The sequence below is a fragment of the Prinia subflava genome, chromosome 15, assembly GCF_021018805.1.
Source record: "Prinia subflava isolate CZ2003 ecotype Zambia chromosome 15, Cam_Psub_1.2, whole genome shotgun sequence".
Lineage (NCBI taxonomy): Eukaryota > Metazoa > Chordata > Aves > Passeriformes > Cisticolidae > Prinia > Prinia subflava.
In genome coordinates, this window is record NC_086261.1 from 198,187 (window position 1) to 223,035 (window position 24,849).

Consider the following 24,849-nt stretch of genomic DNA (forward strand, 5'->3'; position numbering starts at 1 on the left):
GTATCACATGCTCTGAGACAAACCCACAGTGGCCTGAGATAAGAATTCTTACATCTCCAAGACACTCTTCAGCTGTTCCAGTTTGGATTTCCTCTCCTCGATTTCACAATCACTGTGAGTTCCTAGCTCCACCACAAGCTGCCGTGCAATGTCCAGCACTTCCTGTTGGAAAGCAGAGAACAATTCTGTCTCAGACTCACCAGTGTACTCCTGTAAGGCCTCCTGAAAGCTGAACCCAGCATCAGGTCCATGCAGACACTTCTCAGAGGCACGTCATTTTATAAGACATAGCTCAGGCAAGACAAACTTTCACCATGCAGTTTGCTTCATCCCCATGCTGTGCTACAGCCCTGTTGAGAACCAAGCAGGTACCTCCAATTGCCCCAATCCCTAGCATGGGTCCATCTGTCACCAGAGGCAACCACAGCTGATGGGCAAGCTGCATCAGGTCATCTGTATCCTACAGTGTGTGCATCAGGCAGCAGAAGTTTCCGTTCTGCTCTCCTGCTGTTGCCCAGCTGAGTGTGCACAAGGTGCAGAATGAGACAGGGAGCATCTGTGTGACAGACTGTTGCCCTTTTGGAGGTTTGCACCTTCCCAGAAAATTGCCTTGCACCAGGATCTGTATTATCTGCATATCCCACACAGTAACCCCAGAATGTACTTCCTCACCTGTAGCTGCTCTGGTTTCTTCAGCTTCAACTTCCCTGTCTTGTAACCATCATATTTCTCAAATAATTCAAAGAACCTGAACAGACAACAAAGAATGCTGATCCATTTTCTGCTGTTTCAATAACACAAGGAGGATCATCCCTACATGTGCATTCAGTCTCTGTTCCTCAGGGAGAACCAGCAGGCTGCTGGCTCTTCCCTGTGCTTCAGAAATTCTGAAAAAACAAGTGTTTTTCAAAATACAACCAGGAAGCAGATACTAGATTCCCATTTAGTGGGGCACTTCCCTTCTCAACACCTACCACACCTTCACTCTACCTTCCAGTGTTCACACAGGTGTCAGGATCCTTGCGAGGAAAGGGGGCTCTCTCAAACTGGTCAGAAAGCATTTGCTTGGATGGGCCAGAAAAGATACTTCCTATGCACTCAGCCCTCTGCTCCTGCACCTGGTTTAGAGAATAGGCCCTTGTCCCTTCCCAGCAGCAGAGCACCTTCTTCCCTTGGCTCTTACCGAGCATGTTTCACTTCCATCTTCATCTTCTGCTTTGGGGTGCGATCTCCGTGACGGATGACTGCAATAACACAGCGAAGCTCCATCCTGGGGAAACACAAGATAGAGATGACAAATGTGCCCCTACACTCCACAACTGCCACCAGGAAGTGATTTCCCATTGCTCTTTCAGTTCCATTCTTCTGACAGCTGCTTTCCTCAGCAGGGTTAGAATTTCTCCTAGACTAAACCAGACACAAGTGCCATGGCTGCAGAGGGAGTCAAAGCTCTGCAGACACTACCAAGTTGAGTGGTTCCATACCAGTGTACAAGTACATTGTGGGTGACAAAGAAACTTTTGCCTTTGGTCTTTTAGCCTTCTGTGCCAGAAAACTAGTACGGCCAAAGGTATCAAATGAGGGTCTGCTTAGTACATGGGTAATATGAATATTTCAGCTGTTTCCACCTATTTCACTTAAGTATGCACTTTCTTCATGTAGCAGCCAGCTAGAGCATCTGTCCTGATCTGTTTCCAGTCTGATGAAGAATTTGGACCCTTTGAAAGCCATGTAAGCAGTTTCTGTAATTTCTTCAGTTACTGCTCATCTGCAGTAACTAACATCTACAAGTAATCTCCAACCTGCCACAACTTCCATGTGCACAGCTAAGCTTTTCCATAGGCATTTCAGGGTTGTAAGCAGCACAGCAGCTGAGGATGCCATGCTGCTAGTGGTGTCAGGCCCTTGGACAGGGTTTTTCACAATTTGCCCCTCATGTAGCCATCACTGGCATCCTTTTGAGAAGATAGCAGGTACTCACATGGTGCCTGAAGTTGTGGGGACAATGGGGATGTCTTCTGCCTCCGTTGGGATGGACCAGGGGATATGAAACTGGGGAGCCAACTCCCTCATGATTATATTTCTGGAAGAAATCAAAATACAATCCTCACAAGAAAATCCATTCCCTTGGTTCTCCACCTCCTCCTTAGTAGTCCTGCTGAAAGATGTGAAAAGAGCCACAGAATTTCCACTCATTTTCATTGCAGAGACTCCTATCACACTGTGGGCTAGTAAGGGCACCCCAAAGGCATACCAGTTTCCCCCACATCACCTCATACCAATCAATATCACCAATACCACAACTGGGCTTAGCATGCAATGAAAAGTCCTGGAAGACAGATCTAGCTGTCCAGACAAAGACACCTAATGCCAATGCAGGCAGGGGCTCCAGGGGTTGAACATAACCCATTCCTCCAAGAGCCAAGTGTTCACCTGCTGAACAAATGACTCACATGAGCTACCTGCAGACTTCTCTGACATACTGACCAGGACTCCACATGACATTTTACTTTGCCGTGAGTTATCTTACCACCTTATCAAAACTTGGATTGTTCATACCCAAGGATTTTGGCACAGTCATCATAATACTTCATGGAGTTCTTCACAAAGCTGAAGCCGTTCACATCGCAAACAAAGGAGTGGCCGTTGGCCCGCAGGAGGTCAAACCCGCACACGGTTTGCTGCAGGAGGAAGCAGAGGATCTGGGACTTAGACACACAGGAAGAAAGCAGTGGGGGACAAAAGCTACCCTGACAGTGGGGCATACACAGACCCAGCCAACGCTGCCCAGTGCAGCCCTGCTGATGCTACAGCCATCCTCCACTCCATGCCCACCTCTCAAGCCTGGAACAAGTGTAACGACATGCCATTAGTCAGACCTTTACACCCTCTCTGCTGTACCAAAGGCCCTAAACACAAGCCCCCAGATGAAGCCATCAGGGCCGATCTAAAGGCGTGAAACAGAACAGCTTCCTGGACATCCTGCTCTTCCTTTAAAATCCAATCATTTTGAACCAGACTGACAAACAGAGACAGGAAGTGCTGCAGACAAAGACACCCATCACTAAATGGAAAAGGCCAGAAGGTAGAAAAGAGACCAAATCTGCATCAGCCAGCCCAACTGCATGGGTTGCCAGTTGCAGTGGAGCAAGTACAAGGAGCCCAGTGCTTCTGTTGACACTGCTGAACATGTCATGGAACCACAACTAGATTCATACTCATTCTACCCAACTGTAAAATAAAACATCCATTTGCACCAGAGCCATATTTAAAAAAAAATCAAAACCAACAAACAAAAAGCCCAAACAAACAAAAGAACCAAACACAAGTACCAAAATGCAAAAAGAAAAAGAAAAGAAAAAGAAAAAAAACCCAAGAAAATAAGACCAAATTTTCCACATAAATGAAAGAAGGAAATAGTCAAGACAGGATGAGAACAGGTCAGATGGACAGCAGCATGCTCAGGATCCAGTATTAAATGTTCAGATGTATGTGGGACACCAGATACCTGCCAGCCCAGAGGGCATTTGCTGCAGGCCCTCTTGCCTTCCCAGTCACCTCTGCAAACTGCCACAGCCAGCAGGGCCAACAACTGTCATCAGGCAAGGAGGATTGCCATGCCTAAGGCATGCCAGAATGACAAGTTTTAACACGAACCCTGACACAGATCAGACATTTGTGGAGTCCTGCTTGCACAGGAAAGAAAATACAGACCTTAAAGGCTACACAGACTTTACGGGCAACGAGTTTCTCCATGGCAGTCAGCATGACTGGGTAACGAATTTCCTTCCCTTCACTGTCCCGTTCCACTTTCCCATCCAAAGCAGGGGACTTGCGAGCCTCTGCATGGGCATAGTCCGGCCCAACAGTGTACACCTGGAAATAGAGCAAGTTAGGGTTAGGTGGCTGACATAGCCACCAAGACTTAACTGCAGCTTCCAGAAGGTATTTCTGCTGCAGACGCAGAAAAGGAGATGAGATGTCTCACACATTCCTCCTGGTGTCATCCACAGAGCACCCACTTCCCACTTTGGGGCCGAAACTGCACAGTCGGCACCTCAAAGCTTGAACACATATTCCAGAACCTAAGTAGGACTAAGCAGAACTGCTGAACCTTCAGCTCCCCCAGGCCTGACAAAGTAAGGCACCACTCCAGGCTTTTCCTTACCTTTACATCAGTGCCATCCGTAGGCATGAACTCTTCATAAATGTAGGAGCCTGTCTTCCTCACACTGCTCTCTGGGGAGTACACACTGCTCCGACTGCCAATCTGAGAGCACAGAATAAACACCTCAGGGAAGTGCACAGGGATTCTTTTCTTAGATGGAAGTCGAAAAGCAGAAGTTTCATCCCATATGTTGAGAATTTGGGACACTTAATGGATTAGCATCTCAGGCCTCCCAGCCATTACAGCACACTCATTTATGGAGGACAGAAGAGACTAAAATGCAGGCAGCAGGTATGTCATTTTCCAGGCTTTAAGGAGGAGAAAAGTTATTCTAGACTATTAATTTGTCTCCAATCACTTCAAGGATATGGAACAAAAAAAAAGTGAACAAAGACTTACAAGGTAAGGAGCCTAACTAATATGCAAATGAAAATAAATTATGACAGGTAATAATCCAACCAATTTAACTTCCTTCTAGGACCATGACTGATTTTATCAACATCGAGGATGACGTTGTTTTCATTTTTAGTACAGCTTTGGATACAACCTCAAGAAGCATACCACTATCTTACCTAAGGGAACACTCATTTTAGGATTATTAATTGCAGGTGTGTAACTGATTGGAAAAAAGATACATCACAACTGCTCACTGGCCAAGTGGAGAAGTGACTAAGGGCAGATTTCCTGTGGAATGTAGGAATAAATACTGATTTTATCATGTGTGCAAGCTACACTAAATGGGAAGGGCAAGAATGATGCTAAATGACAGGAACACAGGTTTTTTGAAAAATTCACCTTGACAAACCCAGGAGAAATCAGCATGCAATTCAGGAAGGGACACAGTGCTCCATGACTACAGGATAAAGGTCCCCAAGAGGATGGGAAAGGTAAAGTCAGCACTACCACTAAAATATGTCCTTCTGTGGTTCCCAGGTAGATGGGGTTGAAATAAAAGTTTTAAGAAGGTCTAAACTTCCCCAACACAAAACCTTCTTTTCCCCTTCACCTGCCCCAACACTCCTTTCTGAAGCCACGTTGGTCTCAGATCTGCTGGTTCCAACACAGCTGTGGTACCTCTCCTCACCTTACGGAAGAGCCGCTGGCTGCCCCCACCTGCTGACGTCGGGTAGTAAATATACACATTGTGGTCTTCAGCACTGACGGGCTTCTCTACAAATGGCTTTGGGAAAACGGCTCCGTTTACCTCCACATGGTCCTCTCCTTCCACCAAGTTGCACTCTGAAGACAGAGCACAGCAGCAGCTCATCAGGAAAGGTGAAGTATCCTAGTGCAGAGCCACAGCCCCTTCCAGGCCCATCAGCCAGTTTTGCTGTTGGGACCTTTGTCCATGAAAAAACCCAAGACATATAAGTTAGGTCTCTTTGAGGTGACTGCCAGTATCCTCTGTAGGCCATCTTAAATATCAGAGCGTGGGGAAATGGCTTTGAGTAGAGTTGGGACACCAACCTTCTGGTCTGTCAGGATCTCGATTGAGCACAGCATAACGGGGCAGGTCTATTCCCTCTTCTTGAAGGATTCGATACACTTCACGCCTGTAGAGGACAGAAGCAGTGACAGAAGAGTTCAGAAGGTCCTCAGTACACATCAAGAAAAAGACTTCACTCCCACTAAAGAACACCGTCAGATGAACACAAAAAACATCAAGACAGACTGCAGGTACTTCTCAGCACATGCTCTCTGGACAAGTCCCACAGGCTATGGGTTTTGCCTCAGTCCTGCTCTGGACACAGATGCCCCAGAGTAAATCTCCACCTGGCCTAAACACGGACGCTGAATTATTAGCATATGCCCAAAGCACAGCAGCATACCCAGTACACACCACCTGCCCAGACCTGCCCTCTTGGAGAGTGCCCTGTCATGCCAAGCTGTCCAGTGCCCAAGCCTGGCAGAAGCAGCAGGAGCCTTCTTTCATCTTGTGTCAAGGGGCAAACCCCAGTTCTTTCACTAGTTACACCTTGGGATGCCTGCCAGCACCAACATAACACTGCTCACCACTCCAAAGACAGGGCAGGAGGTTTAGGATCTGTTAGGAGCCCTGCTCACACACAGCCAAAGCAGCCTGGGTTTAAGAGCTGAAGTATGTGGCTGCTGGTGGCCTCTACCAACAGATGACTGAGAAACCTCACATGTCTGACCAGCACATGTGCCAGGGATTCTGACCCAGTCTTGCTCCCAATTTCTGATCCAGAGCCTCATCTCACCATTTGGATCTCCTGCTTAGAGACTATTCTTTATTTATTGCTTTAGTCATGGCAGCCTTGTCCTGTGAGAACTCTTCCATTTCCTACATCCCAGTCACTCCTTACAAGACATTTACACCAGAAAACAGAGCATGGTTTTATATGGTCTCAATGGTTTTACCCTCAAAGTCATTCCCCTCCATGCTTTGAAGAAACCCCAAAAAGCCAAGGTTCCCTTCCCCCTCATCTCACTCCTTTGTGACCAGAAAAATGAAGTTTTCACAGCATGCTGAGAAGAATCAGAGGAAGAGGGAAGGGGTTTTAGTGGCTCACAGACACCCACCTGTCCTGGATGTAATACTGCATATCAAGGTCGTTGATGAGAAATGGCTTGCACAGCTTGGCATAGGCAACTGCCTTATCCAGGGGGAATCCTGAAATACAAGGTGAGGACAGAGGGGAAGGCTGAAAGGAAACTCCCTTGCCCACAGCTCAAGCAGGCTGAAGACTGCTACAGATGTGTTACCTTTCGAGTGGAAGGATATCAGGCAGTCACAAGAGGGCCAGTTCTCCACTGGTTCATTCAGAATAACATCTTCCCCCATGATCACCACTGTGATGTACTCGAACTTGCACAGACGTTCCAGAATCTGTGTCATGGGCTTCGACTTGGACTTTTTGGTCATGGCACAGATTCCCACCACGATCTGCCGTTCTGGTGGCTGACAGAGGGCAAGACAGAGATCCATTTAGCAGCATTTTATGTAACACTGAACAGGGGCCAAAACCAGTCAGGAGCTGGAGATCATTTCTCCTGCATCCTGTTCCTGGAGGTTACAGAAAAAAATGAATGTTTTCTTTCTGCAGAGGCACCTTTGTCCTTTTCACAAGTGCCAGAGTTTTCCTCAAATATTTCCTTGGTGAAACAGAAAGGTCTACAGGAGTATCAAGTTAAGTCTCTTTTCTAAGAAAAAGAAATCCACTAGTTTTCCCAAATCAGACCTGCAAGCAAAAAAGCTGGATTTCCTGGGGCAGTGAGCACGGCAGCATGATGCAACATGTCCTGTCATAAATGCCATTGCCGTGTCCTACAGCTGTGCCACACAGCCAGGTGCTGTGTCCCCTGCAGTCCCAACTACCTGCAGCCCCAGCAGTAACCATGCAAAACCTGGCTGAGACCCAGGGATTATGCACAGGTGCTCCAGCCCAAAATGCTGGGACCTCCTTACCGACTCCTCCTCTTCATCATCTTCAAAGAAATCAGTTTCGTCTGTCTTCATGTTTGATCCCAGAAATTCTGTCTCATCATCTCTGGAACCAACAACAAACCTGGGAGTAGAGTTCTCTCCTTCACTGGAGGTCGTCAGGGACGACATTGCAGCTTTGGTGGCCGACCATCCCGCTCTGGAATTACAGTGTGTAAAAGGGAGAGGGAGGTCAGACGCAGGGCAATCCCAGGGCCAGCTGCATGATGGAAGCAAGTGATGGTGGGAGGGCAGGGACTGATCCGGCACGAGGGAGCCCAGGGATTGTGCTACCCAGCACACAAAGAGGGAACAGGAAGATACTCTCAGGGTGGGAGGAGATCTGGAACTCTGAATCATTTTAGATAAGCAGCTCCATTTTGCAATTTACCCCCTTGCACTGGGACAGTGTCACCACCAGCACTGAAATCATGTAACCCTTACAGTGATGCATGTCCAGCTGCTGCCTAAATCATGGACAGGGGACACTCTTGCAGACTCATATGCCCAACGACATCAACTGGGACTCCAGAAGTCAGGATAAAGCTCAGGTCAGTGACAGTGATTTTCCAATCGACAATTTTCATCCTTTCAGCTCAAGAAGACCTACAGTAACAGAGAGAACAGTTTGAGAGGTGCAGGTTTTTCTGGGAGGAGAAAAAACAAGTGAAAACTCTATGGCAGGGAAAAAGGACACAGAGGGAACATCAGCAACAGTTTGGGTTGCAGGTCAGGGTGTCTGGGTTTGCAAGCTGGCATAGAATCACAGAATACACCAAGCTGGACGGGATCCATCAAGATTGAGTCCAGCTCCTGGTCCTGTACAGACAGCCCAGGAACCCCACCATGTGCCTGAGGACATTGTCCACAGGCTTCCTGAACTTAGACAGGCTTAGTGCTATGACCAGTGCAGAGTACAGTGGAACAATCACCTCCACCGACCATCTGCTGAATATATGCTACGAGTTAGAAATGCCAGGAAAGGAGCATGTTCTCCACGGTCACCTACAAGAGCACTGCCAGCCCCAGACGGGACAGAGTCTGAACACACCATTCAGCTGACCTGTACATGCCAAGGACACAGCTGTTCACCGTTGACCTAAGCTCCACCCACAGTGTCAAGCAGGTGTCTTTCACTGTGCTTTTCCTAATTATAAAGTAGCTAAAAGCATTCCTCCTGCATTAGGGCAATGTTGAGGAGAGGAAATTGTGAATACTTCATGTTATTAAGTACTTCTTAAAACTGGACATGAGACACTCTCTGCTGTTTCATCTCATGTTCTCACATGATTTCCAGCATTCCCTAGATTAGGAGTTACTGAGTTTCCTCCTCTTCAGTGATGCTTTCCCTTACAGCCAGGACATAGCAGAAGACTGCATTGCCACATAGAGCTGTCAGTTCCTAGTCCTCCAGCAGCAATAGAAGGCACATCCCAAAGCCATCAGCCTGCTGCCAGCATGGCATCAGGGCAGGAAAGAATCCCCTCACTGGGAACACAACAGAAGATTGCCTTAATTCATCTGAGCAGGGTGGGAAATGCAAAAGACAGAGCAATCCAGTTGCTTGTGGAATCCACTTGGAAATAAGGGTAGAATAATGCAGGCCTCCAGGCAGAAAGGCAGCATGGTGCCAGAAGGGGCAGGAAATCTAACAGGTAAGTGTTCAGAGAAAGCACTGGAGCAGAAGTACATCAGACAAGGACCTGCAGCCACACTACCAGGCACTGGCTGCCCATAAGCCCATTAGCCATCCTGCTGGATCCACTGTGGGAGTGGACATCGACCCAACAGAAACCACAGCGGGGACACGGCAAACCTGGACTTTGTACATACCACACCAAGGATGACCTCCTCCATCTTAGTCCCGTGCACTGAGCCCAGCGCTGCTGCTCCCACAAAATCCTCAAAGCACAGCACACATCTGGCACTGAAAGGTCTTAATCAGCCAAAGTCAGAGCTGATACTCACCATCAGTGTTCGCTGCTAGTGGGAGGAACAGTACTGGCAGACCAGGCTATAGAGGTATTTACTGTGCACTCCACATAGCCCTGCTATCTCCAGAGGAGGACAAGAGTAGGACTCCCAGCATACTCAGGAACTATTTTCATGCCTGTGTCCTGCTGCCTCAGCACATCAGTGCAGAATGAGCCCTCAGCAGGTACACTATCAGCTTGATGGCTGGTGATTTAATGAAGTGAAGCAAACCATGCAAAAGGAGGAGGAGGGTTATTTTCTCCAATCCCCTACTCTCCCCTCCCTCCTGGAAAAAAAAACAAACAGATCAAATCGGAGGAAAACCTTTGCCCTAGGACTCAGAAAGCAACAACTTCTCCATATTTCTCCTCCTATTCCAGAGAAAAAGCCTCTTCCTTGCTCTATAGCTCTGTTTCAAAGCCATGATACACCAGACTCACATCAGGTAAAAACTCACAGCCTCACTCAAGCTGACAGTCACTAATAGTACAGGCATGCCCATGATGTTAATAAGGAAAGCCTCATGATTTCAAGTGTGAGGAAAGGGTTAACTGGAACCTTTTTCTAGTTTTTCTGAAAAGCAGATGTCTTACCATAGATTTATGCCGAGCAACTATAGATTTTTGATGAAACAGAACTTTTAGCTACAGGCGTAACTAAGGCACCAAAAACTCAGACTGTTGCTCTAAAATGGACACAGGCAAGTGGAGCTCTATTCTGGTATCTAAGGACAGCGACAGGAAATTTACCCACCACACCTGAGCCAGCTCTAGTGTTGAACTGGCATGGGGCTCATACCCCAGGAGGGTGGCAATTGCCATTATGGAACTCCTACGGGTTCCTGCACAGCACACACTTTTCACACCAACCACAGCATGCCAATGGTTCTGTCCTCACTGACTGCTGAGCTAACTGCTCATGCAAGCCGTACGTTTTGCCCAGTTCCCAGCTGCTGAGAGTGCTATGGGCCTCATCTCCCACTAAACATAGCAAGAAAACTCAGTGTTGAGTTAATGCTGCTGACCGTGTCATCCAAGGGAGACAAGAGCATTACTGCGGCTCTGGCACATGCACGCAAAAGGTAAGGATGATTCTGGCTTTGAGTCAGAATATACAGGCTTGGTAGTCCTGTCACAGATGCAGGAGGAAGTACATGCCAGCCACTGCAGCTAAAGACTTTCCTGCTGCATTTCCAAGAAGGGCAGCTGTGATCTGCGGCACAGTCATACCAAAGGTTACTGTAATTACCCAATCAGCAATCTGAATCTGCTGACACACAACCCTAAATGGAGCCACAGACCTTGCCTCTGATGGCCTGGGACTGATTCTGCTCCCTAGACTGCCCTGTATTAGTGATAAGAAACAAGATAGTAAATTGTTTTCCGGTTATCCAACAGATCATTCCAGTGCTGTTCAGATAAGAGTGCTCACAAAGTAAAGAGATTCTTGTGCCCTGCTTCTGGGGTACCAGACATTTAAGAGGGAGGGTCTGATTAGGTCTTGTATTAAGGTTGTACTCAGTGTGGCATTAACCAATGAAAGAGTGGGTTTGCATGTCAGGGTTTTGTTTCATTTCAGTTTTTAAACAAAAGGTGCAGATGCAGGTGCATTCTCTGCAGTGGCGGGCTGAGGGGACAGGAACACGGCTCAGCATTTTGCTGATAGCAGGAATTCAGGTTAGTCCAGCACACACAACGCCTGCAAGCATGATCCAGCTTAGAGACCCACAGCCTAGCCAAGCCAGGTCAAGTAAGTGCAGGATCATGACTTCTAAGAATACACACAGCTGGCATTTTAAAACACTAATGCTGGCAATGTCTTGTAGAACTACCTGAAACTACTGATGGCCCTACAACCAACCAAACAGTCCAAAAAACTCAACCCTGAAAGCTTAGGTCCTGAGCAGTGAAGTACCTTTGTGTGCAAGACCAGTAACACACCTTTGCATGACCAGTGACCAGCGACACAGAGAGAGCTACTTCTACTGTTACAACGGCTGTTTGCATTAAGGCTAATTCCATACTTCAAAATGGTGAAAACTGCGCTCTGCACTTGCTTCAGAACAGAAACATCACCTATTCCAGGGTTAATAATTAAAACTATTTGCACATGGTGTATCAGAGAAACCCCTCTGTTCTGGTAACACAGGCATTCAGTATGTTCACAGCCAGGAAGCTGAAGTCAAGTTCAGTCTACCCAAGCAGCGCTTTCAGTGAGGCCGAACCCACAGTCGCAAACCCGGAGCGCGGAGCAGAGGGGAGCACTGAGACAGTCTCGGTTTACTCTCCGCACCGAGCAGCGCTGTGCCGCGCACAGCGGCGACACCCGTCCGTGTCTTACATTGTTGATAACGAAATATTTGATCAGACTCGTGAGACCTGCAAAGCGTGACACTCCTCACCACCGGAATTCCCCCGACACGGTCGCTCTTACTGAGGGCTTATTGCGCGGGGGCCGCTGCCGCCCTACCCCGCGCACACCGTGGCGGCTTCGCAAACGCCGGCCCGCCAGGCTCGGGAGGGACGGGGGCCCCGGAGAGCGGGGCAGACGCACAGGCAGGGGCCAGGACCGGCCCGGGAGAGCGGCGCGACCGCAAGCAGCCACGCAAAGGGCGAGCGGCCGCTGCCCAGAGAGCGCCGAGCGCCGTACAGGCCGAGCGCGGCAGCCCCGAGCGGCCTGGACGAGCCTCGCCCGCCGCTGTGCCCGAGCCGGGCGGAGCTCCCGCGCCGTGGGGGGGCCGGACCCCGGGCCCGGCAGGCACAGGCGAGTGGCGGCGGCGGGCGGCGCGGGCGGCACGGGACCGGGCCGCGCCTCGCCGTGGCGCCGCCGCTGCCGCCCATCCGGCGCTCCCCGACAGCCACCGACAAACAGGGCCCAGCAGCGGCGCGACCGGCCGCCCTACCCCTCCCCGCCTTGCGCTTCGCTTCATTTCCCGACCCGGCCCCGGTTCTGGCCCCGGCCCTTCGGCCGCCCCTGCCCCCAGGGCGGCAGCAGGGGGCGCCACGCCACGCGCCGCCATTTCGCTCCGCTCACCTGCGGCCTCCGAGCGCACCCTACGCTGCACGCGCTGCCGCCGGCCAATCACCGGCTGCTGACGGCCGCAGGCAGCCAATCGGCGCGGAGGAGGCGGGCCGGGCGGGACGCTAGCGGGCGCGGCGTGGCGGCCCCTGGCGGCGGCGGCGGGACCTGCTGCGCGGCCAGGCGCTCCGCGCGCACGTGGGCGCGGGCCCCGCGCCGGGTCCGTGCTGTAACGGCAAGCGCGCGGCAGCACCGGGCGGGACACACAGACGCAGCGGTCGAACCGCGCTGGGCGCGCGCTTCTACCGGGCGGCCGCTTCCCGTGTCCCGGAGCAGCCCCGTGGTGCGCCAGAAGCACCCGTCTCTCGCGGGTCTGCGGTGGCGAACGCAGCGCGTTCCCTGGCCCGCCGATGCGGCCCCGCCGGTTTAGAGGGCACAGAACACTGCGGGAGGGCTGGTGATCGCCAAGAACAGACCCCCGACCCCGCGACCCATCACGGGCCGTATCCCGTCGAAGAGCCGCTGTCGCCGCTCCCGGCTTCAGGTGGACGAACTTTGACCGGGCCGCGCCCGCCGCAGGGCGCGGCGAGGGGCTCCGAGGTGTGGGTCCGGTGCGGAGCCGGCCCCTCTCGGCGCAGCCGCCCCTCCGGCGCTGTCCGGCGTGCGGTGCTGAAAGTGGCGGGGGCCTCGGTGGGGCGGGGCGGGGCGGGGCAGCCAAGCAGGTGGCGGTGCTGCCAGGCCTCCCCCGTGCCCCGCCAGATCCCCGCCCCCCGCGCGCCCCGCCGCCGCTCCCGTTCCCGTTCCCATTCGCCTCACGTCCGCTGCCCGCCCCGGCGCGCTTGCTCCGCCGCTCCGCTATGGCCAGCACCTTCGCCCGCGCTCTCTCCGCTCGCCGCTCTGCCGGCCTCCTGGCCATGGTGGGCGCCGGCTCTCTCGCCGCCGGCTTCCTACTCGCCCGGGACTCGGTCAGCGCGGGCGACCATCAGCGTCGGCGATACCCGCCCAGGTGATGTGCGCGGGCGGCGGGGGCGCACGGGCGGAGTGCGGCGGGCGGGGGACGATCCCTGCGGCACCGGCACCGGGGGCGGGCGCGGCGGCCGCCCCCAGGCTCAAGCCTGGGCGGCGGGTCCCGGAGCAGCTCATGGGGGCGGCGCGATGGACGCTGCTCGTCCATGGCGGGAAGGACCGGGAGGCCCTGAACCAAGCCCATGTCGGTCCCGGGGCCCCGGGCCACGACGGAGACAGAGCGGCCGCAGGGGCTCAGCCGCGTTGGACGGATCCGCCCCGCCTCGGGCTGCTGGTCACCGGCTCCGCGGGCCCCGCCGTCCGCCTGCACAAGGACACCGGCACATCCGCGGCCCGGGTGAGGTCCCTCGGGGACCAGAGAGTGCAGGTCCCGGCTCTCCGGGGTTCGTCCCCCTTCACGGGACCCGCGCTGGCAGGGGCTGTGAGGGCTGCGGGGGCCGCCCCAGGCACATTCCCGTGTCCGGGGGTTGGCTCTGTGCGCTGCGGTCCGGGCAGGGGGCCCCGGAGCTGCCAGGTGCCCTGCGTGGTCCCAGAGTACCAGGACAAGCCGCTGCAGCCGGGGACATGCGGGAGCGGGAGGAGACAATGCTTGACAGTAGGACTGTGGTCCCGGGGGACTTCCCGGCATGACCGGGAGGGCAGAGATGAGGGTTGTTTGGTAGACAGCAGTGCTGGGACCGCCATCGCCGGTGGGGACATATCCCAGGCTCTGCCCAACAGAATCCAGGGAGGCTTTGCCAATGTCCTGGGAGGAACAGGATGGAGCAAAGGGTCCATTTTGTCCTGCTGGCAGAGCACCCAGGATCTCTGACTGTGGGAGCTGGTGTCAGAGCAGTCCCTGGCCCGGCCTCATCTGGCTGTACCAGCCTTCCCACGCGCCTGCCTTTGGGATAGGGACTCCTTTATTGAAAAGAAAAGCCTTGCTGGCAGGTCCTGGCTCTTCCCTCTCTGGGCCAGTTTTTAAAGGAAGAACTGGAGAGGCCTGTGGGTGCTGAGCAAGCAGCCTCGCGGGTAGATCTTGGATGACAATGAAATGTGCGATCAGGACTTCTGGGAGGTGGGCAAAGACTTGAGCTGGGCCAAGTGGGTGCATACATGGCCACAGGCTGGCTTAGGGGTGCTTTTGAGGTAATGCTGGCTCTGCAAGAGCCCTGGCCCTATTTGCACACCCGGTGCCTGATCCCTTAAGCCAGATAAGTGTCACAGCTGCAGCACAATGCTAAGGTTCAAGCTCTAGACCAGAAGCTCTCATGCCACTCCCCTCTGAACGGCTCTTTGCTGCTCCAGGGAGCCCAGCCAGGCCAGGAGGGCCAAGTGCCTCACATTCTCATGGTTCCACTCACCATCGCTTGCCATGGCAAGTGGGGTGGAGGAGACAGAGGCTGGTCCTGCCCAGTGTTTTTGCTGCCAGCCCTGAGGAGCACAGCGGGGCATGGCACCAGACAGGACTGGATGCAAGAGCTACCTGTGTCTCATGAGAGCCAGGCAGAGTAGGAATGGGGCCAGGCCAGAAGGGGAGAGGGATGTGGTGGCCACTAGCCAGTCCTTACACTGGCAACGGCTGCTTGGCTTGGCACATCCTAGAGGTGGGCCAGGAGAACAAAGACTGAGTTTTCCTGCCCATCCCAATGCCATCCAATCCCAGAGACTGTGAACAGGGAAGGAGGCAGCACGTTGCTGCTCCAAACACAGGCAGCTGCTGCCATCCCTGCACCAAATGCCGACAGTCAGAGCGGTGTGTCGCGGTGCTGCATTGCAGGCTGGGAACCCTGGGCATGTAGAGGGCTCACAAGGAGCTGGCACTGGGGCTCTGGCAAGCTGCATTGGGCTAAAGAAAGGGACAGAAATGAATGAGTTCATAGAATTACAAAGGCCGGATGTTATTGATTATTTACCTCCCAAGAGGGGGGTGTTTTCCAGCTTTCTGAACAACTGCAGAGACACAGACACAGGTCAGGAGGGGGTGAAGTCACAGTGGGGCTGTGGCTGAAAAGCTCTAAAATTAGCCTCCTGGGGGGTTCTGTTCAGTTGGGAATGGTTTTGTGGCAGTGCTGACACTTGAAAAGAACCTGGACAGGGCCCTAGGGGTGAGCTGCAATCCCTCACTCTGCAGCCAACTCACCCAAGGATTTTCCCTCTCTAGTCTTTAAGTTAAAAAACGAGAGACATTGGCAGCAGCTCTGAGGGGTCTGAGTGACACTCCACAGCCTCCTGTCAGAGGCACTGTAGTATGAATGGCCACGCTGGGAGGGCACAGGCATTCCCACCTCAAGGAGACACGGGCACCCTGTGCCTTCTGCCACATGGGTCCTATGACAGGCATGGCACCACATCTGGGCCACCACGTTGGGGCTCCCTGCCAAAATGTCTCCAGACAAAGCCCAAACCCCCTCCTGCCTGGGCAAGCAAGCCTCATGCTTGGCTGCCTGCCAGCTCCCAGTTCCATGCCGACACACAGGGTCTGTTGCTCGCCCTACACACTCCCATGCCTCTCCAGAGGCCGTGTATGGCTGAGACGGCCCAGACACCTCAAGGCAGTGATGCCAGAAAGGGCACTGGAGGCTGCCACATTAGAGATGAAGAGCTGTGGAGAGGTGCAGGTGGCTGTCACTGCTGGAGAAGCGGCCCAGTCAGTAGACAACAGGGTAATAATCCCTGCTGGCTGCTCAGCAGGTCTGCTCTGGGGTCAGGCACCTGCTTGCTCAAGGGCAGAGAGGGCAGCTGCTGTGGGCAGGTCATGGGCAGGACGGCAGGCTGAGGTGAGCACAGGAGAGCGTGGGCAGCAGTGCTGAGTTGCACTCCTGGCAGACATCCACACTTCCAGCCTCTGCAGCCAGGCAGGAGCCCACAATACCACAGAACCATGGAATCATGGAATCATTGAGGCTGGAAAAGACTTTTAAGATATCACCTGGTGCTGTGGCACAAAACAAAAATTTTGTTTGTGGGAACAAAATAGATGGTGCTGAAATGGCCATAATTTTAAAACCAGCCTTGGGGACCAAAACCAAGGGGTCAAAGCAGCCCAGGTGCAGCATCATCTTGACACTATGACAGAGGACCCCGGGACACCCTGAGCACATGGTGGGAGGGTGGTGCCACTGCCAGAGCCCTCCAATGCCAGCCTGGACACAGCCTCCCCCACCAGCTTGTGGCACCACGGTGAGCACAGCACCAGGTGCTCAGGACCTTCACCCAGCATTACCCAGCTGGTCCTGGCAGCATCCATCCGAGTTCAGGTGCTCTAGAAAGGCTGAAGAGAGGTTGCCTTGATTTGCTGGGTGTGGTCTGGGGCTGTTCAGGGGAGGATGCACTCCAACCAGGTGCTCAGTCAGCACTGCAGTAGGCACAGCACCTGCAGGCAGAGCCTGGAGTCTCAGGGTTTGGATGCTGAACACCTCAGGGAAGGTGTAGACAGCTGTGGCAGACAGCATGCTTCAACCCATAGCAGTCTCCTGCCTGCTGGGAGTAAGTTGGCTTTCCTTAGGAACCTCTACTGCTCCTGGGCATCCTCTGTCACACAGAAAGCACAGCAAGGGGTCCTGGCATCCCTAGCAGCATGACTGTGCTTGAGGAGTAGAGGAACCTGTCCAAGTGTCCCATTCTGATCAGCAAATGCTTTTTACAAGTGTGTCACCCTGGGGAGACAGTGGCCAGCAGATGACAGGGCCAGAAGCCCTGAGGGAGGCCAGAGCAGGCTGCATCCCATGCATGCCACATCAGCCTCATACCTGGATTATTTCATCAGGGCACGGGTCTGTGTGTAGATTGGGAGCAGCCCTTAGCCCCCTCAACCTAGGGACGAGTTCTTTTCTGGAACAAATGCCTCCTTCTGCTGATCCAGGCAGGAGCTACTAGTGCTTCCCCACACAATGCAGTGGGAGCCCTACCTCTCTTTGTTTCTGTACAGTGCTGGAAGCCATGAGCAGTACCAGGCTGTGGGCGAAGGGCCACATTCCTTGGCCTGCAGACACAAGGGAGGAGGCAGTGGCAGCCACAGAGTTCTGCATTGCAGCACAGGACTGGTGCTGGCAGCCAAAACCAGTGCCCAGCGTGAGCACTCAGCCCAAGAGGAGGAGCTGAGCACAAGGGGTGCCAGGACTTGCTGTTAGTGCTGATGTCTGACTGTTGCTCCCAACAACCAGACCTAGCCTGGGCACCTTTTCTCTTACACGGATTCCCCCAAACTATGTCACCCACCAAAGCAGGCCTCTCTCAGACGGGTGTCCCCAGGGATGCAGGACCCCCTCCAGCCACCAGCACAGTCTCCTGGGCTGACAAGGGCCAATCCCATCCCACTAAGGTGAGTGGAGGCACCCTCAAGAAAAATTTGGCCAAGGCAAGCACTGGCAGAGTCCTGCCCTGCCAATTTCCCTGTGAGCACAGAACAAGTACAAAGCCTGTCTAAAGTGGGAATGAGGTCAAGAGACAGCCTCCCACTAAGCTGATTAAAGGAAAGCACCCCCTAATACAATAAACTGCACTTGGATTGTGCTGTTCCCACTAGCTGCAGATCAGGATCAGCCAATCTCCTGCCCCACAGCATCTGGGGGCAGAGATACAGGGGTCTAGGGGTGAAGCAAGACAGGACGCTGCAGACTGCATGTCCTGACTCCCCTACCCACTGCATCAGCAGACAGGGAACAGCCCCCTTCCATTTGAGCTAGCATCAGGGCAGCCCCACGGGCGACAAGGGGAGTGGGACCCCCACTCTGCAGCCCAGCTGCCCTGGCAGCTCAGTGTTGGGATGGGCTCATGTGACCACACTGCTCACCTGGCAGGTTCTCCCACCCTGGGCCCCTGCTATGTGTTTGATAAGGACCCTCTCTCAAGAGGACTGTCAAGATCTACCTGTGTACTCTTGGCTTGGTCCAGTGCCAGCCCTGGGCTTGGGCTCTCCCTTCCCTTGCCCTGCAAGGCCTGTAACTGCTTCCCTGCTCCCAGCTGCTGTGGATGAGCAGAGTATTTGACCCCTCCCCGAGCTCCCCAGCCCATACCTGCATCAAGAGCAGGTACACAGGCACAAGTGCTGGGGTCCCCTGGCCCTAAGAAGCCATTGGTGTCTCCTCCCACAGCGCTGAGTACCCTGACCTGCGGAAGCACAACAACTGCATGGCCAGCAACCTGACACCAGCCATCTACGCCAGGCTCTGTGACAAGGCAACCCCAAATGGCTGGACCTTGGACCAGTGCATTCAGACTGGCGTCGACAACCCTGGCCACCCCTTCATCAAGACTGTGGGCATCGTAGCTGGTGATGAAGAAACCTATGAGGTGAGTGGCAGCCAGAGCCTCCTCTGCAGCAGCCAGAGGAGTCCCAGTACCAGTGGTACAACCAGCAGCCTGGGGTATTACTGCCCACCTCCTCTTGCCCAGCCTGAGCAGCTGGAGAGGCCCCTGGAAAGTCTCCATCTGCTCCTGCAGGACACAGGGCTCCTTTGGAGCAGCTATTCTTGGAGCCCTGCAGCCTCCTGCTCCACTTGCCCTGTTGCACAGCAGGACACACTGTCCCCCACATTGGCAGTGTGGCCCTGCCAGGCTTGAGGTAGGGGCTTCCAGAAGCCCTGGGGTGCCATACATTGTCCCACTTCCTTCCAGGTGTTTGCTGACCTGTTTGACCCCGTGATTCAGGAGCGGCACAATGGATACAACCCCCGCACCATGAAGCACAGCACAGACCTGGACGCCACAAAGGTGCAGAAGCTGGACAGTGATGCTGCACGCAGGTGTCCTTCCTTGGGCCTTGGGGGTAAGGCCCTGCCAGCACTAGGCCCACCCCATGAACACCTTGTGGTTCCTGTCTATTCCAGATAAAGTTTGGCCAGTTTGATGAGCGCTATGTGCTCTCCTCCCGGGTCCGGACCGGGCGCAGCATCCGTGGCCTGAGCCTGCCGCCTGCCTGCACCCGTGCCGAGAGACGAGAGGTGGAGAAAGTGACTGTGGATGCGCTGAATGGCCTCACGGGGGACCTGGCGGGCCGGTACTACCGCCTCAGCGAGATGACCGAGAAGGAGCAACAGCAGCTCATTGACGTGAGTCAGTGCAGCTCCCGACCAGCCCCCCTTGGGTGCATGCAGAGCAAGAGCCCTTCCTGGCACTGCCTCTCTGGGAGGTTCCATCCTCCTTTTGCAGCTCCGCTGTCATCTTCAACCAGGACCCCTACCCTAGCAAGGCAGCCCAACAGCACAGTGCTGCTCAGCCCTCATGAGCCAGGAGCTCTCTGAACTCAGCCCCAGCAGCTCATGGGTACCTCTGACTCTTGCCCTCATTTCCCTGCCCATGCCCAGAGGAAGGCGGGCTTGTGGCACTCAGCTGGTGCCCCACCAGCCCCTGGTACAGGGTGGGCTGTGCACCAGCAACCTTCTGCCTCCTGGGCCAAGAAGGCAAGGGCTCCTGCCCACAGGTGCCCTGACTGGGAGAGCTGCAGTGAATCTCCTGCATGGCAGGTGGGACCAGTGAGACATGGAGTATTGGAACCAGTGAGGGTGCCCTGGCTCCAGCCATGCAGCCTGGGTGAGCCCATGAATTCTGCCTCCCTCCAGGACCACTTCCTCTTTGACAAGCCGGTGTCACCGCTCCTGACAGCAGCAGGAATGGCTCGGGACTGGCCTGACGCCCGAGGGATCTGGTGAGGTTCTGCCCTGGCACTGAGTGGCAGGACAGAGATGGGGGGGACGGTACTGCTCCATCCATCTCAGCCCTACCACACCCACGTTTCCTGTGTTTGCCATGTCACAGACCCTGCATGTGGCACCAGTGCCCCTGGGCTGTGCTCACCATAGGTTCTGTGGCCTCATCTGAGAGCTCCTTATGCACCACTGTCAGCAATCTACTGTTCCCTAGACAAACCACAGCACGGTACTGGAAAGAGGGACTGTGGAGCCAGTACCAGCTGTCAATCCTGCCTGCTCTAACCATCCTGCAGCACTTTGCACTATAAGGCTGCCAAAAACCTGTAATTGCCTTCTGCTCCCTGGGCAATCCCCAGCCCTCCTCCTGGCTTCTGCACACTCTATGTGACACCAAACCTACCCTGCCACAGTCACATCTTACTGCTCCCTTTCAGCATCTTCGCACAGCCATGCAACATCTCACACTCCTGCAGAGCAACAGCCAGCATGTGTGTCTGCCCATGCCACCCTTGCTGATGCTGTACCTTTATATGGAAAACATCTCCAGAGCACACACGGTCCCCAGCTCCAGCTGCACCTAACCCAGCCCTCCAGTGCACAGTCTGTGCCTCACAAGCACCCTTCCACTGCTGTGGCTGAGTTTCTCAGGTATCGTGGGCATGATATGCTCACAGATACCATTTGAGCTATTCCAAACTAGGCCAAACTAGGCCTCAGGCCTGGGTCTAGTAGGCCGCAAAACGTTCAGCATACGTAGTAGCAGATAAACTTATCTCCTACTAGGTATGTGTTAAGGTATGGCCACTCGCAGCATAGAGGTAATAGCACTAAATCTCCGTAGCTACCTTAACCCTAGATTGCTTACATACTTTTGTATGTTCACCGCCTATCACAGTGCACCTGCTAACTGTAAACTATTCGTTCTGTACTTAACCAGCCATCTCGCAGAATAAAGCAGAGTTCGTGCTAGAAACCATACTAGTTGGTCTCACGTTACTCTAGTCCCCAGTCTTACCAGAGCTCAGCTACACACTGCCTACATGGTGCAGGAGCCATGAACCCATCCCCAGTCTAGGTCACCACCATGCTGGCACCCACCTGTACTCAAGGCACTGGAGACAGCTCCCATCACCGGCAGTGACACATGTGGATGGGCACTGCCCATCTCCAGGAGCATCTCCTGGCTGCGCACCCTGGTGCAGTCAGCACACTGGAACCAAGGGCAGCACTGGCACCACGGTGGCAGGGGCAGAAAGGGCACAGTTGAGTGGGCACAGGGTCTCTGCAAGCTGCCAGCACAGCCAAACACTGGCCTGTCCCTAGGCACAACCACCAGAAGACCTTCTTGATCTGGATCAATGAGGAGGACCACACACGTATCATCTCCATGGAGAAGGGGGGCAACATGAAGCGCGTTTTTGAGCGGTTCTGCCGAGGCCTAAAGGAGGTGAGTGTCCAACAGCTTTTGCTGTGCCAGCCCCATAAACAAGCAAAGAGGGGCAGGCAGTGCTCCTGTGGTGCTAGCCCTGTGCTGGGTGCTCCTTAGCCAGGGCTGACTGACTGCTTGTGCTTCTAACTCAGGTGGAGCGGCTAATCCAGGAGCGAGGCTGGGAGTTCATGTGGAATGAACGGCTGGGTTACATCCTGACCTGCCCCTCTAACCTGGGCACAGGGCTGCGAGCAGGTGTCCACATCAAGCTGCCACTGCTCAGCAAGGTATTACCATGGCCAGTTTTGTGATGAGCCAGGCTAGGACTGTGGGGAGCTCAGCCACAAAGGCACAGGACAACATGGGACCCAGCTCCAGACCACACTCAGGTTCCCCTAGGAGGCATAGGGTCCAGCCCTTGCCTGCATTGCTGGCCAGAAAGGCCAGGGTCCCAGATGTCAGCCTGGGTCTGCTCAGGGTAGGACCCTGGGTGGGGCTGGTGACCCACTGACAAGACCCTGTGAGCAACAGGGGGCTGCCCCAGGCAGCATTCGGCTACAGAGCCCTGACTCCCTTGTTGTTGGTCCTGCTGAGCACTGACACTTTCTCTGGGCACCAGGACAGCCGCTTCCCTAAGATCCTAGAGAACCTCCGGCTACAGAAGCGTGGGACAGGTGGTGTAGACACTGCGGCCATAGGCAACATCTTTGACATCTCCAACCTGGACCGTCTGGGAAAGTCAGAGGTGGGTGCCAGACAGAGCTGGGGAGGAAGGTTCTGGAACGTGTGTGCATGATGGGCCCACAGTGCCCATGCAGCCCCAGGGCCATGTGCTGGAGCCAGTGTGTGGGTGCCGGGAGTGACAGTGCCTACCCTGCATGCAGCAGGGCTGGCCAAGTGGTGTGGCTCCCAGGACAGTCCTTCAATCACCACATCTGTGCTTCTGGTGCAGGTGGAACTGGTGCAGCTGGTGATAGATGGTGTGAACTACCTGATCGACTGTGAGCGGCGGCTGGAGAAGGGGCAGGATATCCGCATCCCCTCGCCGCTGCAGCAGTTCCGGCACTGAGCGGGACCGTGGCAGCGCCAGCGCTGTGGGACCCAGGTCCCCCCGTAGCTTGTGCGATCTCTGTGCCCAGCATGTCGCTGCATCCTGTAATCCACAATGCGTCAGGTCAGACCCCATAAACATGCGCTGCTGTAGCCACGGCTCAGGCTTCTTCTTACCCCAGTACTCACCACCCCACTGACTTCCCAGCACCCTGTCCCCCTGCAGAGGCACCACTCAGATTTCCCCCATATCACAAAGGCTTCACAATCACCACACATGGGCTCTGCACCCTCTGCCCCACCCCAACCACCCTGGCCACCTCCCAGCTGGTACCAGGAGCAGTGCAGCAGAGCTAGGAAGCGCTGCATGCCCTCAGGTCCCAAACTGAGCAGCATACTCTGGAAGGTCTCCTCTGGCAAATGAAAGTACTCCTGTGGGAAATGTGTCTTGAGCACCCAGGCAGTGGGAGAGCAGGAGCCGGTGGTCCCCATGCTCCTCAGAACCCTGGATGGTCTGCAGCCAGACTATCCAGGATGGGCAGTGCCTGCACCAGGATCTCGAAGGCAGGAGAATCCTTGCTGTCCTGGACCAGGTCCCAGAGCATAGGCTGCAAGAAAGAGCAACAATGCATTGCCTGTGCAATCCACACCTTCCCTCAGCATCCCTTGCTCAACGTCCCACAGTGGGTCTGTGGCAGGCTTGCTACAAGGATCAGGACACCGGGACAAAGGGGAGCCTTCACCCAGAGCCATAGCTCTGAACCCCAGCCTGGGACTGGCCGTTCCCAGATGGCTGAGCAGAGCACATGCACCAGTCAGTGCCAGGAGCGGGTGTCAGTCCTGGCAGTCGTTCCCTGGGCCTACGCAGTAGAGGGGAACGGCTCTAGAGTAGGGACGGGATGAGGGAGCAGAACTGGCCCTTGAGCACACATCTCTCCGTGGTGACTGCGCTCCCGGAGGCCTGTCCTCACTCACCGGGGTTGGGGTCCCCTAGCACCGGCAGAAGCAGCATCCCCAGGCTGGGACGGGGAGCAGCCATTCCTGCGTCCTGGGGGCAGCAGGAGCAAGCGAGAGGGAGACAGACGAGGCCCCACAGGGCTCGCTCCGGCAGCTCTCGTAGTATGGCTCCGGAGCCCGGCTCCAGCCTCCGCGGCTCCCACATTTGCTACGGCTCCCAGCCTTCCTCCGACACTGGCAGCCTCAAAGACCCCTGTCCCACAGACCGCCGAGACGAGTTGTGACACAACTTAATACTTCCCCGGCACGGGACCCTGCCAGGTTCCTTCCTGCTCGCCCCGCTCCTGCAGCCGGGGCTGGACGCCCAGGGCGCGACGGAGCTGACTCCCGCTGGCCTCGGTTCTAGGCTCTAATCCGAGGCCGGCGCCAGCCCCACCACCGCAAACGGCGTCGAGCTTGTGCATTATCGACTAGGGGAAGCCGGCACAGGCGGAGGCAGCCGGGGTGCAGGGCACCGGCCGGGGCCAGCCCGGCGCGGGGCCCGGCCCGCCGCACGCCGGGGAGGAGCGGCGCCCCCTGCCGGCCCCGGGGCCGCAGCACCGGGACGAGCGGCGAGGGGGCCCCGGGGCCGGCGGGGCCCGTTCGACGGGAGTCGGCGGATGGAGGGTGAGCGGCAGCACAGCGCTTCCCGGGAGGCGGTCTCGGTCCACGGCTCTTTGTCCCAATGGCGACGATGAAGTCAGAGGCGTCACACGGGTTCTCTCCGCAGCCCTCGGGCCGACTGGCTGATGCAGCTCAATATTGGTGACAAAAATGCCAGACACAGCCCAGGCGGCTGCCTCCGTGCCGGAGGTGAGCACCTGATGAGGGCTGGCCCAAATCATCAGCTTTTGGGATATATTGGAAACAGTTGCTAAAACTCAGCAGTCAGCGGGAGGGACCTGATGACAAGGCAAGGGCAGGAGCACCTAGGCTCTAAGGAGAAACGGATGGTGAGGCGGAAACGGAGTAGCGATAACGTTTCCCCAGCTGATGCATTGTCCCCAGGGCCCACCTGAGCTGCCTCGAGAGCTGCAAAGGGAGGTGGCGCTGGGAGGCTGAGAATCGGGGTTTTGTGTGGGGACAGCCCCAGGCCCTGGTGGTACCGGGA

At 55.0% G+C, this 24,849-nt stretch overlaps 2 protein-coding genes across 8 annotated transcripts in view; one reads left to right on the forward strand and one right to left on the reverse strand.

The window, feature by feature from the left end:
- Positions 1 to 12,687, reverse strand: part of PPIP5K1 (diphosphoinositol pentakisphosphate kinase 1) — a 44,675-nt gene extending 31,988 nt beyond the window's left edge. For 3 of the 7 annotated variants that reach the window (XM_063412296.1, XM_063412294.1, XM_063412292.1), the window contains exons 1-13: positions 8,058 to 11,965; positions 7,599 to 7,773; positions 6,896 to 7,091; positions 6,713 to 6,803; positions 5,636 to 5,721; positions 5,253 to 5,407; positions 4,169 to 4,270; positions 3,715 to 3,876; positions 2,560 to 2,681; positions 1,982 to 2,083; positions 1,184 to 1,270; positions 673 to 748; positions 53 to 162 (exon numbers count right to left, since the gene is read on the reverse strand). In XM_063412296.1, coding sequence (XP_063268366.1) covers positions 53 to 162; positions 673 to 748; positions 1,184 to 1,270; positions 1,982 to 2,083; positions 2,560 to 2,681; positions 3,715 to 3,876; positions 4,169 to 4,270; positions 5,253 to 5,407; positions 5,636 to 5,721; positions 6,713 to 6,803; positions 6,896 to 7,091; positions 7,599 to 7,745 — 1,436 coding nt within the window. In that variant the 5' untranslated portion in view covers positions 7,746 to 7,773; positions 8,058 to 11,965. Of the gene's footprint in view, positions 1 to 52; positions 163 to 672; positions 749 to 1,183; positions 1,271 to 1,981; positions 2,084 to 2,559; positions 2,682 to 3,714; positions 3,877 to 4,168; positions 4,271 to 5,252; positions 5,408 to 5,635; positions 5,722 to 6,712; positions 6,804 to 6,895; positions 7,092 to 7,598; positions 7,774 to 8,057; positions 12,100 to 12,620 lie in introns of those variants that run through there. The other 4 variants (XM_063412291.1, XM_063412290.1, XM_063412289.1 and 1 more) reach the window with 4 other exon arrangements.
- Positions 12,688 to 13,355: 668 nt separating this feature from the next.
- CKMT1A (creatine kinase, mitochondrial 1A) lies at positions 13,356 to 22,895 on the forward strand. The gene is made up of 9 exons (XM_063412768.1): positions 13,356 to 13,611; positions 18,707 to 18,905; positions 19,230 to 19,325; positions 19,442 to 19,663; positions 20,174 to 20,259; positions 21,587 to 21,710; positions 21,845 to 21,979; positions 22,312 to 22,437; positions 22,645 to 22,895. Exons 1-9 carry the CDS (start codon positions 13,463 to 13,465, stop codon positions 22,759 to 22,761), a joined length of 1,254 nt encoding a protein of 417 aa, XP_063268838.1. The 5' UTR covers positions 13,356 to 13,462; the 3' UTR covers positions 22,762 to 22,895.
- Positions 22,896 to 24,849: the final 1,954 nt, after the last annotated feature.

Bases quoted from the DNA above. Each gene is read 5' to 3' on its own strand.
- CKMT1A (XM_063412768.1), top strand. From the start codon at position 13,463: ATGGCCAGCACCTTCGCCCGCGCTCTCTCCGCTCGCCGCTCTGCCGGC. The intron at 19,326-19,441 runs GTGCAGAAGCTG...TGTCTATTCCAG, and splicing joins CAGACCTGGACGCCACAAAG to ATAAAGTTTGGCCAGTTTGA. The intron at 22,438-22,644 runs GTGGGTGCCAGA...CTTCTGGTGCAG, and splicing joins ACCGTCTGGGAAAGTCAGAG to GTGGAACTGGTGCAGCTGGT.